Source organism: Typopeltis vanoorti, chromosome 13 (assembly GCF_054136105.1).
Source record: "Typopeltis vanoorti isolate ZY-2024b chromosome 13, IOZ_Tvanoo_1.0, whole genome shotgun sequence".
Taxonomy (NCBI): Eukaryota; Metazoa; Arthropoda; class Arachnida; order Uropygi; family Thelyphonidae; genus Typopeltis; species Typopeltis vanoorti.
The window spans coordinates 109151905-109169508 of NC_143561.1; the positions used below are offsets into that span (position 1 = coordinate 109151905).

A 17604-nucleotide genomic window follows, 5' to 3' on the forward strand; every position below is an offset into this window, starting at 1 on the left:
TTTGGTCGACGATGAGAGCCCTCTGTTGAAATTTCCATTGCTCACCACTGTGTATAACTCAGAGGAGACCTCCTCATATCCTTTAAAGGAATGTAGAGAACTGACCAGGGCTTCTGCTCTAATGTCCAATCCTCACCTACTTGTGGTGCACCCTGTTAGGTATCTACCCAGATACTGAATGAATGAATGAGGATGGGTTGGCAACTTGGGATTTAGCTGACCAAATTGTATTCTTATTGGCTTAAACCACAATATAAAATGATGGTACAACATGATGGAATTTCATGCCAGCTGGGGTGTCACCTGGTTAAACAAGCCCCCCCCCCCCCGTTGTTTTCGCTAGGGAACCAGGGCAAACAGTGAAAAGTCAGCTACCGGAACAAATCATAAAACACACCCCAACTCAATATCACCAGATTGATTTGGAGGAAAACTGTAGATAAGAAGTTAGTAATGATGTAAATTTTTCATGTAGTACTATCATATCCTGTACACCCCTTGAGGGTACATGGCAGGAATTTAATGATGATTTAGATAGATTTTTCTTTTTACATAGAGAAGTATGGCCATTCTTTTCTTTCTTGGTGAATAATGAGAAAGATGACCAGTAAAGGAGAGGAAAGGATTAAAGTTCTGCTGATTGTTTAGTTAATCAAAAAGAGAGGGAAATCAGTAGCATCCACTAAGGGACTGGAAAGCAGTATCAGATTACTCAAAACCATTCTCTTAAGACAAGGCTTTGCTTTCAGTCTAATCACTTCCACTTGTTTTTGTGTTATGTGAAATCACAATTTTTATATTGTATTCCTAATTTCTGAGATGAAATCTTGGAGTCATTATACAATAGCTAATTTATTGCTAGCATTGATTTCATTCCATTAAACAAAAATAAATAAAAATGAAATAATAAAAAATCGTTTCTAATGGATAAGAGCATTACTTTCTTTAAGGGTTATATGGTGATCAGAATTCATCATGAACATTAACTGAATTCCAACAAAAATGATGACAAAAATGTACAAGACTGTTTCTTTGTTCATTATAAAAGATATTTAGTTTACCTCATCAAAAAATAATAATAATAATGAAATGCAACTATTATATAAAGGTTACATGAATATGAATTCAAATATGAATTTCACCTTAGCAAATGCATCCTTTCCATGAACAGCTTGAGAAACAGTATGTCCTTTCTCCATCACTTCTCCACGAGCAGCAATAATTCTCTGACAAAGTGTTTTACTTAATGCTTCTTCTGATACTTCCAAGCACTGTGCTACTGATTTCAAGACATCTTTATTTCTTACATGAGTTTCTTCATGTTCTGATATTAACTCAATGTTACCCTGTAAAAATGATCTCTTTTCATTATCAGTAAATAATACAATAAATAAATAACATTAATTTTATATTCAATAGTATACATGGTGGTCCATAAGTCATCCCATTCAAGTGCCGTCTCCTATCTAGGAGACGGACTACGATGATGTGACTCATGGTTAACTACGGGCGTAACAACATGTGGTGAGGATCCTATCTCTTCCACATATTGTCGTAAGTATTCATGACTGTAATCTGTGTGTTCACAGGACCGGTTTGCCTGTTCTAAGGGACGAAAAACCCTAATTTCCAGGTGAAAAACCCACTACCTCCTTATGAGACTAGCCAACTCACCTTTAGTCCAAAGAGACCAGATAAAGCTTCTTCACATCTTGGACAGGAATCGAACAGAGGTCTTTCCAACCAAAGGGCTTCAACTATATTGACTGAGCTACAGAGCCCCTCCCCCCATAAGTCATGAAAGAATTTAAAATGTGAATAATTTTGATTATTAAAAAAAAAAATCTCCAGGTTCTAATTTCATTATAACAAAAAATAATGAATATATAAAAGTTATTAAATGTTTAAACACCTTTGTGATTTGGCCACCCTACATTTGCAACAAAGAAACAGGAGATTTTGATAAGGGAAATTAATATACCATATTTTTCGATAGGTAACATGCATGTTATCTATACACAAAAAAGTCTAAATTAGTTAAAAATGAACATGCGCGATATATTTGAAAAGTATGACTGGTAAATCAAATGTAATAACAAAACTAAGGTAGAAGTATTACTTAATATTTATTGAACATTACACTATTCAAATACAAAAAATTCTTCATCAGACTCAATATTGAAAGAGTCAATTGCGTTAAAATTTCATTTGGTATTTCTTCAGTTTCATAATCAATGACGGCCAATTCGGAATACTTACAATTGTTTTAACTTCTGCTGTTGTGTGTGCCCTACATGAATCCAACACTAACAAAGATTTTGGATTGACAAATGCTATTTTTCTCTTTCGGCACACATTCTCGAACTAAAATTTCATAACCTCTGAATTTATCCAACCTTTATCATTAGCAGTAACAATAATATCTTTAAGTTTTAAAAGAGGTATACCATGAGTAGACATATCGATACAAAATTAATAATGGAAAAAACTCACGTACAAAGATTATTTAATAGTATAATTTTTGCCTGTGTGTCACAGGCATCTTCAGTACATATTAAGCTCAAATTAAACAATAACTGACAATTCCAAAAAGCACCACCTAAGTAGCTGGTGTAAGATAACTAAAAAGGTCAATAAATTTCCTAAAAAAAAAAAAAAAAATACAATAAAAAGTTAGGAAAGATTAGCTGATTTGAAAAGTACCATCTCCCATAAAGGGGATAGACGTAAGCCGTCGGATCTGTTTAAGTTAGGAGAATGAAGTCGAGTTTCACATGTTTCTTTATAAAGGCATTCCATGAGGAACTGACTTTTGTGAAGAACTCTTGTCTTTCTCCAATGAACTCTATGTCTAGTGAAGAGGGCATTTTCCTGCAAGTCCAGACGTTTCAGGTTTAAAGTATTCAATATAAGATTGGTGTTCTTCTAGCCGAATAGAGGCAGATCTTCCCATTTGTCCAAAATAAGATAATCCACAAGAGCACGGAATCTAGTAGATAGATACCTGGATGATTAAGATGTGGAAACTTGTCCTTAGGAGAAATGAGAAAGGTGGAGATTTTTCTAAATGGTCGAGAGGCAACAAAAATATTCAGTGGTTTTAAAACTTTTGCTATACGTTCACTGATGCCTTGTACATAAGGGATAGGAATGCACGCTATTTCTTCCGTGTTTGAAGAGGAAGACATATTAAAACTACTCAAAGTTCTTTTAATGAAGCAATTCTTATAACCATTAGATAGAAAGGAAGAAGTTATATATCGTAGTTCTTTCTGTAAAAGATCGTCTAAAGAACAAAAGGAATGGGCCCGATGAACCAGTGTTTTAATAGTTCCTGCCTTTTGACTGGGATGGTGAAAAGATTCCACATGGATATAATGGCCTGTATGAGTCTTCTTTCTATAAACTGAGAAATAGGTTACCATCTGGTTGGAAAAGAATTAGAAGATCTAAAAAGGCTAACTGCTTATTTGATTCTACTTCTAGGGTAAACTTGATCCTAGGATGAAGTGCGTTTAACTTAGTGAGAAATTGTTGAAGTTCATCCGAAGAGCCATTCCATACAGCAAAAATGTCATCGACATATCTGAACCAATCAGTAGGTCTGGGAGAAATGTTGTCAAAAATACGTTGTTCAAAATGTTCCATAAAGAAATTAGCAGGAGAAAGAGGATTGCCCATTGCTGTTCCTTCAATTTGTTGATACAACTTATTTTTAAAGGAAAAATAACCAGAATGTATTACAAAATCAAATACGTTTACAATGTCCGAAGGAAATTCCTGTTGTAGTAATTCAATACTTTCAGAAAGAGGCACATTTGTAAATAAAGAAACAACATCTAAACTGATCATGATATCAGAAATGTCCAAATGAAGATCTGAAATTTTATTTTTGAAATCCAGAGTATTTTTTTATATAAGTATCAGCTCTTCTAGTTGAAGAGGAGAGTAAATTTGATAAAAATTGAGATTTTGTAAGTGGGGCAACCTATACAATTTACAACTGGTCTTAACAGAATGCCTGGTTTATGAACTTTAGGAAGACCATATAATCTAGGTGGATGACCGAAGAAGGTTTTAAGTTTTTTCTTTTGATCTTCATTCCATGTAGATACATTATCTATAAGAGAATTAAGTCTCTTCAATTGACTCTGGGTAGGATCCGATGTAAGAGGCCTATAAGTTGAACAGTCACGAAGTAAAAGAGATATTTTTCTCTATTATTCCTTCCTATCTTGAATCACTACAGCCTTCCCCTTATCAGCTTTCGTAATAATTAAATTATTGTTATTCTTCAGTGATTTCAATGCTTTAAACTCAGAGTAAGAAAGATTAAGACGACGAGGCTTGGCATTAAAAAGAATTTTTGCACATTCAAAATGTAATCTGTTGGCTGTTTTTTGGGATAAGGATCGAATACCCCTGTCTATGTTATGAAGAAAAAAAAAAAAAATCCATAAGCGACACCTTATTCGGCGTAATGGCAAAATCATGTCCTTTTGATAAAACAAAACGTTCACAGTCTGTTAGTGGACGTCTGGAAACATTTATAACTACTTTATTTATATCAATAGTATTATTACTGGATCTAGGTAGGCTGACCAGTGATTCAAATTTGCGTTTTAGCTTGTCACGAGAATCATTAAAGACCTTTAGGTAAGAACTCGAAGATATGCGCATTATAGTATTAAAAGTTTCAACCGTTAAAACAGATTCCAGAGCGTTTTTTATGTCCATAATTTCTCTATTTAAGAGGGCAAGAGATTTTTTAGCTTCGTGTAGCTGATTATTTAAAAGAGCCTTACTAGCTTTTAAATAGATCCGACGAGCTTTTGGGGACCAGGTTATTCCAACCTGTTGTAAAGTTGTTTGGGTTTTTTTTAAAGGAAATTTATTGACCTTTTTAGTTATCTTACACCAGCTACTCAGGTGGTGCTTTTTGGAATTATCAGTTATTGTTTAATTTGAGCTTAATATGTACTGAAGATGCCTGTGACACACAGGTGAAAATTATACTATTAAATAATCTTTGTACGTGAGTTTTTTTCCATTATTAATTTTGTATCAATAATATCTTTGGAATCGCAACCTTTTGGAACAGTCTTTCTTTTGAAAATGGTTTCTCTTCAACAAATTTCTTGTAACTTCAACTAGTTACAAGAGAACGTTAATGCAGCCCACACAAGTTATCTTTTAGGTCACACAAAAGGTTGTAGTAATGTCACATTGCTCCCTAATAATGTGAAAATTGTAAAATTTTGAATTTAAAAAAATCTACCACTGCTATTAGCAACGTACATGTTTTTAAAGAATTCCTCCGTCCTCTGTACTTCCTAACTCTAATGCTAGTTGGCACATGCGCGTTATCTATACAGCAAAAGGAGTGATGAAAATGTTGGGGGGTGCGCATTATACATTAGGTGCACGTTATCTATCGAAAAATACAGCACCTTAACACTGATGGACTTTGTATATTGAATAATGTCAAATACTTTGGCAAAGTTATTATTATTTGTGACACCTCCAAGGAGTCCATAGACTCATCACGGGAGTATACCTACTATACAACTCTGTCTTCACCACACCACCGAACCTCTACTACCAATCATCTACATCAATGCCATCTACTGCCCACCACCACCACAACTAGTATTTTTTGTATGTAAATTGCATGTGTTCTGAAGGGCCGATTTGTCTGTATATGGGATGAAAAACCTGAGTTTCCGGTAGAAATAACCCTGCTACTTCCGTATGAGATCAGCTAACTCACCTTCGATTGAAAAAATCCAAATAAAGATTCCTCCCATCAAGACGAGAATCGAACTTAGGCCTTTTCCAATAGAAGGATGCAAAGTACTGTTGTTCTTCCAATTGCACTAAGGAGGTGCTTAAAGTTATTGCACAAATTCAGCAGGATCAGCATGCATACAGGATTGTGCCTTGACAGTGTTGTTTTTGAATACAGCCAAGGCAACAAAGCCAATGTATTATTTCTCTTAACTGCATGTTCTGTTTAGTTTATTTTGCAGGATGAAACACCTCAGTTTTCTAGAAGGGGGAATCCCAAAATTTCTGTATGAGACCAGCTAATTCACCTTTAGTTGAGGAAATTTTTATAATGGTTCTTATAGAGATAAGAGATTATAGAGATTTTATAATGGTTCTTATAGAGATAAGCAAGAGAGAGAGAGAGAGAGCAGCTGACTATCAGCTATCAGAAAGTGATGTAAAGAGGTTGTTCACTCTAGGAAAAGGAAAGTAACTAATAGGTATCACAGTGGTCAGTGCTTATCACTGTTCTAACTTGTATCATTAATGTTACTGAGAGTTATCTGGGAGTGGAAGATTTAATTATATGCCTTTGCTGTTTTAAGGATACTTGTGACACGACTGAATGATATATGCAAGAAAGATATTTAATTAACCAGATATTTCAGTCTGGAAATAGCAGACCATCCTTAGTGGTATTACAAGAACAGTTTTAAAAAAATACAAGCTAGAATACTAACAATAGATCGTTAAAAATAGAACACACCGCATGATGTTATATCACTAAGTGTGAAACGGAATATTTTGAAGTAGAGACATGGTTGAAAAAAAATAAAAATAAATAAAAAATTAATGAATAATCTTGATTAGACTTTCCCAGATTTTTGACATAGATATACAGTCATTACAATTTAGGTTGGGATGATGGAGCAAGGCATGCTTTCCTTGAACAAATGTTCAAACGGGATCTAGAGGCGAGTCCTGGACCAAAAGATGCTGTGGTCAGTTTCAATCCAGTGTTGAGCCAATCCAGACTTTTCAGGATTTTTCTTTTCTATATGATATTTATTTTTATCCTGTTATATAACTAAATGATGAAAGTTTCTATTTCAAATCCTCTATACATATACTCATGAAAAGCTGATGAAACAAGAGACCTGACAAATTACAAACCAGTTTGGAAGAAAGAAAGTGCTGATAGGAAACTAGTCATGAAATACTGTTTTAGACCGCCATAATATCTAACAAGCTCCTTAAAAGCAACTGTCAAGTTGGTGAAGATTGACAAGTCCATCAGTTTGGGAAAATAAAAAATTTCAAATAGCCGATTCATGATGAGCTGGTGCACCATGTTGAATATAAGTATAAATAATATGTCTCTTACCTTTGAAATTAAATAATTTTCCAACATAGCACTGCAGAACAATGTTGAAATATTCTAGCACAACAATCTATGCATATCATAACATGCAAAGGTTGATCCTGGATTTGTTTCATAAATGAGTGGTTTGTCTTTACATTTCTTTAAATTATTTGGATGAGACCCATCCATGGAAGGTTCATGAATATATATTACAGTAGCACTGCGGGTGGGCTAAACTTTTTTTTTATTTTATTATATATATTTTTAATTATTATTATTATCCTAAGACCCACATGGAGTCAAAGACTCATATAGGAGGTCCCTATGTCATACACACGGCTCATCATATGGCACCTTAAACATTTAAATTCTCTGCAGACACCACACTCTCAGGCAAGGCATTCTAATCATTCACTAGACTCTGTAAATTGTATCTTCTCAACATTTCCTCATATTCCCAGCCTCTGGACCCCCTTCCAACATCTCTACCATCCTTTTGAAAACCAGGTGACCAAATCTGTGCACAGTAATTTCCATGTGTGGCCTAATCAAGCCCTTATATGAGGGTGGTCTGAAAAGTTCTCAGCCTAACCATGAACAAACGAATTTATAATTTCAAAATTATTTTCATTTTTCAACATAATTTCCCTTAAGATTAAAACATTTATTCCAGCGATACTCCAGCGCCATTATCCCCCTCCCTGTAGTGGTTCTCAGTAAGATCTGCAAAATACCCCTTTACAGCTGCAATCACCTCCTGATTCGAAAAAAAAAAAAAAACGCTGACCAGCGAGGAAGAGTTTGTTTTGGGAAGAGACAGAAGTCAGAGTGAGCCAAATCTTGAGAATAGGGTGGATGTTCCAACAATTCATAGTGCAGGTCCCTTAATTTTCTCATTGCATTGTCCTGATGAAAGATGATTTTTTTCTTCTGCAAACCAGGTCACGAATTTTTTTTTTTGTCTAGTCTGGTTAAATGATCAAAATAATATTTCCCGGTTATTGTTTTACCCTTTTAAAGATAATTAATAAACAAAATACCTTTAGCATCCCAAAACAATGCCATGACCTTTCCTGCTGATGGAACCAACTGTCTTATTTGGCACTGAACAACCGGCTTCTGTCCACTGTTTTGACTGCTGTTTGGATTCTGGTGCGTAATGGTAAGTCCAAGTCTCATCCACAGTAATAAATCTATGCACAAAATCAGTTTTTTTCTTGTTAAAACGCTCCAAGCACTGTTCAAAGATTTTCATGTCAGTGTGTTTTTGATCTGCTGTGAGCAAGTGCAGCACCCATCTTGCGCAAAGCTTTTTCATATGCAATTCTTCATGCAAAATATATCCTACACGTTCTTTTGAAATGCCTATAGTCTCAGTAATTTCATGCATTTTGTCATTCAATATCATATCGTGCACTTGATCAATGATTTCTGGTGTTGTTACACTTTTTTAGTTGTCCTTCAAGTGGATCTTCAAGACTGGTACAGCTACATTTCATTGTCATAGAGGCAGCCCATTTCTTCATAGTCAAAAATGAAGGAGAAGAGTGCCCATAAACATTTATGAATTTCGAATGAATTTCTTTACAAAGAATTTTATAACTACACAATACTCATTTTATCCATTTCAAGGGATACAAACAACACTTTTGCTTCAGACAGCTATATAAAACAAACTACTCGATAAATGACTTGCAATTTCACATGGATGCTTATGACAGATGTACCAACTTGGAAAAAAAAAAAATCTTGCCAATAGTGTTGCCATCTATGGTCGAGAACTTTTCAGACCACCCTCATGTATGGAACAAAAATCTCCTTACTTCTACAAGTCAGTGTGTGTTGGTGAAATTTTTTTGTTGTTTATATTGTGTTTTGCTACTTGTACTGCTTCAGCTTCTGAAAATGGCATCCATAAAGAAACTTACGTCAATGGCACGGAAGGCTTGTGTACGAAAGTCTGGCTCTGCCTTGGAATTTTCACAATTGTTGCATTGTGAAAATTGCTATTTGTATGCAGCGAAAAATGTGAAAGATTTGTGGACTGTTTGGGAAAACGAGAAGAAGGAAAGCATTAACATATGTGAAAAGTGTCTTGATAGATTACAGCGATAAAAATGGTAGCAAGTGTGAGGATTGTAGTGGAAGAGCTTAGTCAGGAGTTAGTGAAAATAAAAAGAATGAAAAGTGAAATGAAACATCTGGAAGGGGATAATAAACATCTAAAGAAGGGATTGGCTGATGATAATGAGAAGGAAGAAGTTAATATTATGAAGAAAGAGTCAAAGGATAGTATATCATCAATCCTTTCTTACATAATGTAAAGTGCACAAAGCATGCTTTCCTAGCGAAACAATGAAGCAAATAACTGATGCATTGCAGAAAAGGAAAGACCAAGCATTAAAATTAGTAGCAGTCAGACACAAATGACTTGGTTGGGGAGAAAAAGAATGCTGATAGAGCCTTGAGGAAATTGTTACAGCAGGTAAAGAAGAATAGTGTTGTTGGAAAAGTTGTAGGCGCGTTGCACAGATATGACAACAGAATTGAGAAGGAGAGCAGAGATAATGAATAGCAAGATGACTGAGTTGTGAGAGGCAAAGGGGATTCAATTTGTAAAACTGTGGAGTGAATTTGAAGGAAAAATGGAATGGTTTAAAGCTGATGAATTACATCTGAATGGATTTGGTGTTGGTCATTTACAAAGTCTACTGTTTTCTGAGAAGGTGCAGAGTCAAGAATAATGTAGAAAATGATGAGGTTCTACTTGTGAAGCAGGATAGCACATATAAACAGATTGTACGACAGGAAGAAGATCGATATGAGGTTGAAGATATGGTTGTAGCAGCACAAGATGATGGAATGCATAAAAGTGAGGATGAGACAGGTAGAAATGTAAATCAGAGTCAGGATCAGGGAAAGGAGTGGTCAGACTGAAGAAAGGGGTGTGGTATAGCAGCTAAAATAGAGAATGTTGGTGCTGGTAAGATGGCCTCAAACACAGGGGTTGTTATGTTTATACACAAACGTAAAGCGTATTCGAAGCTTGAGAGCTGAGTTTATTGAATTGATTGAGGCAGTATGCCCAAAGATAATTGGAATAAGTGAAACTTGGTTGTTTGAGGAGGATGTTCTGTCAGGAATAGAATTAGATATATAATTTTCCAGAAGGATAGAAATGTGAAAAGAGGAGGAGTGTTGTTAATGACTGCAGAGGAATTGCACCTTCAAATTGTGGAAGTTGATAGATCATGCACAGATTTTGATTCTGTGTAGTGTAGTGTGAAGTTGAAATAAATAGTTTAGTATATCTGATAGGGTGCTTTTATAGGCAAAGGAATGCAGAGAATACTGATTGTAAAATGTTTATGCAAATTAGTTGGGCATGTAAAAAGAAGCCAATCCTGATGGGAGACTTTAATTATAGGAATACAGAATGGAAGACGGAGATAGTGTATGGGAACACCCGAGCAACTTTGTGGAATTTCTGAGAGACAAGTATCTTAAGCAGCATGTGACTGAAGCAACTAGAAGCTTTAATGTTTTGGATTTGGTGATAACTGAACTATTAACATTGCTGCCAGTTGGTGAGAGTGATCATGAGGTACTTGTTTGGGAAGTGATGAAACAAGAAAAGGTTACTGTCAAAAATGGATACATGTAGAAATATAAAGCAAGTGATGATAAAAAGCTCTAGAATCGGTCAGCATCAGTACATTGGGTAGATGTTGACAGTGCATGAAAACTCACAAGGCAGTATCTGACAAAAGCAATGTATGACTGCATGCAAAGGGTTAAGCAAGTAAACAGAGTAGTAATGAAATGGATGAACAGTGAAATCGAGCAAGCTGTGCCGGAAAAGAAAATGTTATGAGGTACAAGACAGTTGGTGGTGATCAGATCCATTATCCATGAAGAGTATAAAGTGCAGGCTAGAAAGGTGATGAGCATGGTAAAGAAAGAAAAGGTGTAGTACGAGAGATTGGCTAGTCAGGCCAAGGTTAACTCAAGAGAATTTTTCTAACACATGGTAAGCAAGAGGAATAATAATTAAGGCAGATTAACACTGGTAGGGTCATGGGAGCAGATTAACAACTTCCAAGGATGTAGTGGAATTATTGAACAAGAACTATTAGCATTTATCGAACTGATGTAAATGACTCCATGCAGGATATAGAAGAGAGGCAAGTATTAGGAGAATTGGAAGTGAAAGAATCAGCGGTGTATCAGATGTTGGCTGGGTTTGGATATTAAAAAGGCTGTGGGAATGGATGGCATATCACCACATATTCTTAAGGAATGTGCACCACAGTTGGCTATGCCCTTGACCTGGTTATTTAATGAAAGTCTTGCAGTTGGTAGGATTCCTAAGGAGTGGAAAGACGACAAAATAGTACCACTCCACAAGCATGGTTCTAAGACAGATCTGCAACTATAGGCCAGTCTGAATAACTGCATCAAGGTGTTGGAGAAATTTGTAAGGAATAGAATACAGGATTGGGTTGATGGACATAGCATTCTTTATGATGATCAGCATGGATTTGTAAAGGGTAGGTCCTGTTTTAGTAATTTACTTGCATTTTATAATAAGGTAAGGAGTGTGTTAGATAAGGGAGAATCAAATACAGTGATATTCTTGGACTTTGCAAAAGCATTTGATAGATTACCACACGACAAGTTGTACACCAACTTATGTGGTAGTGCAGAGGATCTGAACAGACAGTATATTGGTTAGATGGATCAGAGATTGGTTCTCTGAATAATACCAGCAGGTTGTGTATGTCTCCTTTTTTGAGACACTGTCTCAAAAAAGGAGAGTGACAGTGGCGTGCCCCAGGGTTCTGTTCTTGGAACTTGCTGTTTAACTTGTTTGTAAATGATATATCATGTGGACTAACTAGGGATCTTCAGTTGTTTGCTGATGATACAAAGTTGGGAAGAATTATAAGTACCACTGCTGATGCAGAATTCCTTCAGGAAGATTTGAATAGACTTTTTACTTGGACAAAAGAGTGGAGTTGTAGTTTTAATATCAATAAATGCAAGAAGTTGCATTTTGGAGTGAAGAAATATAAGGCTGTGTAGTATATCGATGGTGCCGTACTGCAGGAAGTGGATGACATTAGAGATTTGGGAGTGATGGTTGATGGTAGACTGAAGTTTAAAGGGCATATTGCTAGGGTTGCAAAGGTTGCACATCATAATGCTGCTATGATAAGAAGTACTCTAACATGCAAGGATATGGTTGTGCCACTGGATAAAGCACTGGTCATACCACAATTGGACTACTGTGCTCAGATCTGGTCATCTGGTTTTCAATGTGATGTGGAAACATTGGAGAGTGTCCAGAGACAAGTGACTAAGACAATGTCGGAACTTTGGAGTGCTGGCTATGGAGAGAGGCGAAGAAATGTGAATTGCAGAGTTTGGTAGATAGGAGGAAAAGAGGCAATACGACAGAGACATTTAAGTTAGTGAGAGGATTTTAGCAGATTAATCCATAGGGGATTATAAAAAGAGTAGGTGAGAGGGGACAAACCAGAGGTCATCCCTGGAAGTTATGTAAAAGTGTGGTGAAGAAGGATTTAAGGAGTAGATTTTTTACATGGAGAATTGTCAGTGAATGGAATGCATTATTATATGTTGTTAATGCAAGGAGTGTTAAGGATTTTTAAGATTCTATATAATAAATATGTTGTCAGTTGAATGAACCTCCCACGATGAGTCTGCAGACTCCATGAAGAGTGTAATAATAATAACCATTCCCAGAAATTGTTTTCCCTCACAATTTTGGCATTGTGTCATCAAATTTTAGATCCTTATTTCCCCCCCCCCCCAAGATCTCTTATTTCATCCACCTCCAATAATATATCCCCACCAACCATAAATTGTACATTCCATCTTTGTTTCCTAAATTTTAAAACCTCACATTTTGCAATATTGAACTTGCATCCCCACTCCCATGCCCATTCACTCAATCTATTCAAGTCTTCTCGTAAGGCAATAACCTCTGTTCTACTCCTCATAGTTCATCCCAACTTTGGATCATCTGCAAAGTAATTTATTTATAATTCATAATTTATCATCTGTAATTTAGTTTAATTTTTACATCATCTTTTACAGATGTAAAAATCTAGAGATCAAAAAAAAAAAAAAAAAATTTTTTTTTTTCAAGCCGTTTCAGGCCTTCAATGAATGTATAGGTGGTCTCACACTAGGTGATGAAATTCATCTTCCATCAAGAAAATCGAAGAAAACCATGCCCACAGCAGGATTCGAATCCACAGCCTGATGGAAAAGAAATGCACTAACCATGCACCCAACCAGGCAGCTTTACTCCCAAAGCAAATACTATGAAGTGCTGGACTTAGGGACTCAGTTTTGAGTCTGTTGTGTGTCACAATATAAAGTTGTGTCTCATTTGCAATTCCCTTAATTGCTTAGATTTTTTGTGACCTCAGGTCATATTCTGCAGTATATCATCAGTCATTTTCTATGAAGTGCTGGACAAATGCTTCTCCCAAAGCCATCAATTCTGTGCTATCTTGAGTTCTCTATGCTGCTGAGCTCCAGTCATCTCTTTAAATCTCATCCTCCTAATGTCTTTGGTGATCTTCCTTTAGCTCCCTTTCCATCTGTGCAATACCATTTAGATTTCAACTTGTCAAATAACACTCAAAAACTGACAATTTGTCAATTTTTGAGTGTTATTTCTTGTAATATGACCTGCCCATTGCCACTTTTTCTGGCATCTTGCAATGGCTTTTACAATGTCTCTCACCCTGGTGTGCGATGTTATCCAAGTATTTCACTTTGTGCTGAATGGTAATACCAAACAGTGATCGTTTTATTTTCATCTGGATAGTTCAACTAGTTAGTCAATTTCTTAGTCAACTTGATGTTTCATTTCCATATGTCATGACCAGAGGTGTATAACTGTCAAATATTTTTCTTTTAAGGGAGATTGTGTTATCCCCTTTGAATGCTCCACAGTGTTTTCTAAAAGGAACCCAACCAAGCTGAATTTCACATAACTTCTTCAGAGCTTCTCTCTTCCTCTCTCTCTCTATTGTGGATCTTTTGCCCAAGGTAAACAAAGAAAGTTATTATATCAATTTCCAGTGTACTGACTTTTTGGTTAGGATTTTTTATACGTTATTTATGCTGGTCTGGTTGGCTTTGTGGTTAGCGTATCTGCTCTCCAGCAGAAAGGATGCGGGTTCGAATCCAAGCGTTGGCATGGATGTTTGTGATTGTCTGTGAAAATACTAGTGGTGGTCAGTAGATGCTGTTGGTGTAGTTGTGGTTCATTGTAGTTGGTGAATTAAGTGGTGGAGACAGAGTTGTAGAGCAAGTGCCTTCCCTCGATGAGTCTATGAGCTCCCTGGAGGTGTCAATCACTTTTACTTTCTGCATTTGATTCATCGATCGTTTCTTGAAGTACTTCCTGAGTTGCCTAAAAGAACAATGTCATCAGTAACATATGGTACATGTTAAGGGAGATAATATCACTGCCCAGTGTGAGACATCATCCCACTCATTGGAGGTGGAAGTAGCTTAAAAAGTTCCATGTTTGATCTCTAGAGCAGGGTTTCTGAACTTCCTCACCTTCTCATGGTGCACCCTGTTGGGTATCTACCTGGATACTGAACAAACGAGGATGGGCTGGCAGTTTGGGATTTAGCCGACCAAATTGTAATTCTTATTGGCTTAAACCAAATTACAAAATGATGGTACAACATGACAAAATTTCATGCCGGCAGGGACGCCCGGTTAAAAATGGCCCCCATTGATTTCGCCAGGGAACCACGGCAAACAACGAAAGTCAGCTACTGAAACAAATCTGAAAAAACACCCCAACTCAACGTCACCAGAGTTAAAGATCGCTACTATCAACATAAGAAGCCTGAATGGCAAAGAAATGGAGTTAGCTGAGAAATTAGATAAGTACCAGATCAACATAATAGGGGTGACTGAAACAAAAAAGACAAAAACCGGCGAGATCTTTCTGAGCAATAAATACAAAATGTTATACTCAGGCAATGACAATCAAGGAAAAAAAGGAGTAGCCACTGTATTCAACACTAAATACGAGGCTAATCTTCTTGAATGGCAGGCAGTCTCAAGTAGAGTGATGTGGGCAAATATGAGAATGGGGAACTGGACAATGAGACTTATTTGTGCCTATGGTTCCACAGAAGATTCTACTAAGGTAGAAGTGGAGGAATTTTTTGAGGATTTAGAGAAGGCATCTGACACAATGAAAAAGGAAAAGTTAGTCCTTGTTGGGGATCTAAACAGCAGAGTAGGAAATGATTGTCAGACATACAAAAAAAATTTGGGAAAATATGGAGAAAAGAGCAAAGCTAATAATAATGGCAAATATTTGTTGGCTTTCTGCTCAGGACATGGACTGGTTATTACTAACACCATGTTCCAACATAAAAATGTGTACAAATTCAAATGGAGAAAAAGAGACAAGAAATAAGAAAAGTCTCATTGACTATGTTATTGTTGATAGTGATGTTTTCTCCCTTGTGCAGGACACCAGAGTGTACAGAGGATTTGAAATTGGAAGCGATCACTATTTAGTCTTGAGAAGGATAAAATTGAATTTCATATTGAAAGGAATAACATGTAAGAAAGTTTTAAAGCAAATTAAAGTTAAGCAGCTCTCAGATTTGAACTGTAGACTAAAATACACAAAGATTATTGCAGAAAAAATTAAAGAGTTTGAGAACAGGAACCAAACTTTAGAGATTCAGTGGCAAGACTTGAAGAAAACCTTGATTGATTCAGACAGAGAGGCATGTGGTGAGGCTGTCTGCAAGGATAGAAAAATCAGAACTCCATGGTGGACACAGGAAGTTAAAGAGGCAGTGAAGGAAAAGAAAACAGCATATCAAAAGTTTCTGGCAAACAAGTCAACTTGCGCTCTTAGAGAATACGGAGACAAATGTAAGAAAGCTAAACACTGTAAAACTAGCTAAACAAAAGTCATGGGAGGACTTTGGCAAGAACATAGAAAATAAATATCAAGAAGGTGGCAAAATAGTGGCGAGTCTTTCCTATCTTGCTAAGTCATTTCGTCTTATGCAGCCACCGAAGGAGGCAAGCTAGCCGGTCCCAAGCTCGGATAAATGGCAAGGGTTGATGTCAGGAAGGGCATCCGGTCATAAAACTTCAATGCCAGCTCAAGATGAGTCAAAGAGAAAATGATATAAGGGCAAGGGCATAACCCTTAAGCAACGCGCAGCCACATTACCCTACAGCTGCGAGAAGTGGACGAGGGCTACCGCATCAAGGGCGGGTGCGGTTAAAGAAGCGAACCCAGCAGGTGGAGAGGATGTTGCGAGTAGGAACACTGAATGTTGGAAGCATGACTGGAAGGGGAAGAGAGGTGGCAGACATGATGAGGAAGAGAAAGTTGGACATTTTATGTGTGCAGGTGACAAGGTAAAAAGGGGGGGAGGCAAAGGAACTGGTAGATGGATATAAATTGTTCTACTCTGGAGGGAATAACGAGGGAAGAAATGGTGTAGGAATTGTGGTGTGTGGCAGAATGAAGGGCGAATTACTGGAAGTGGATAGAAGGCACGACAGGATCATGCTAATGAAATTGGGTCTTGGAGAAGAGCGGGTGGTTGTATTATGTGTATATGAGCCGCAAGTTGGTTGTACAGCAGACGAGAAAGATGAGTTCTGGAACGTGTTAGATGAATAAATGAGGGAACTGGAAGAAAATGGGATGGTGATTGTCAGAGGAGACTTGAACATACACATAGAGAGACAGAATAGAGACTGTGAAAGGGTGCATGGTGGCCACGGAGTGGGAATGATGAACCAGGAAGGAGAGAGGGTAGTGGACTTTGCAGTAGTGTTTGATCTGGCAATTGTGAACTCGTTTTTCTACAAGAGGGAAGAACATTTGATAACATTTAGGAGTGGTAACAACAGTTCACAAATTGACTATATTTTGACTAGAAGAAAACATCTTAAGGTTGTGACAAATTGTAACACAATTCCAACAGATCAGGTAGCACAGCAACACCGACTGCTGTGCGCAGACTTTAAAATAAGATCGAAGATAAGAACTTCTGGTTGCCATGGGATAAAAACAATTAAGTGGTTTCGCTTAAAAGAGGAGAGTGTAAGGAATCGTTTTAGGGAGAGAGTGTTAGAGAGGATTTCGGATGGACTGGAAAGTGTACAAGATCGGTGGAAACATAATTCAAAAGTAATCCTGAGCTGTGCAATCGAGGTGCTTGGTGAGACATCTGGAAAGATTAGAGAGCAGAAGGAGGGCTGGTGGTGGAATAATAATGTACAAGTGGCAGTGACAGCTAAGAGGAAGGTAAAGCAGAAGTGGGATGAGTCAAGAGTGGAAGAGAACAGAGAGGTGTACAGAGAGAGAAAGCAAGAAGCCAAGAGTTGTGGCACAGGCGAATGCCATGGCATATCAAGATCTGTAT

The 17604-nt window shown here is 36.9% G+C and overlaps 1 protein-coding gene across 1 annotated transcript in view; it reads right to left on the reverse strand.

Annotated features, from left to right (window-relative positions):
* LOC150100463 (unconventional myosin-Id-like) overlaps positions 1 to 17604 on the reverse strand; it is a 288786-nt gene that overhangs the window by 140621 nt on the left and 130561 nt on the right. Inside the window, exon 7 of the mRNA XM_090403250.1 lies at positions 1143 to 1346. Within this exon, the coding sequence (XP_090259376.1) occupies positions 1143 to 1346 (204 nt within the window). The remainder of the gene's footprint in view (positions 1 to 1142; positions 1347 to 17604) is intronic.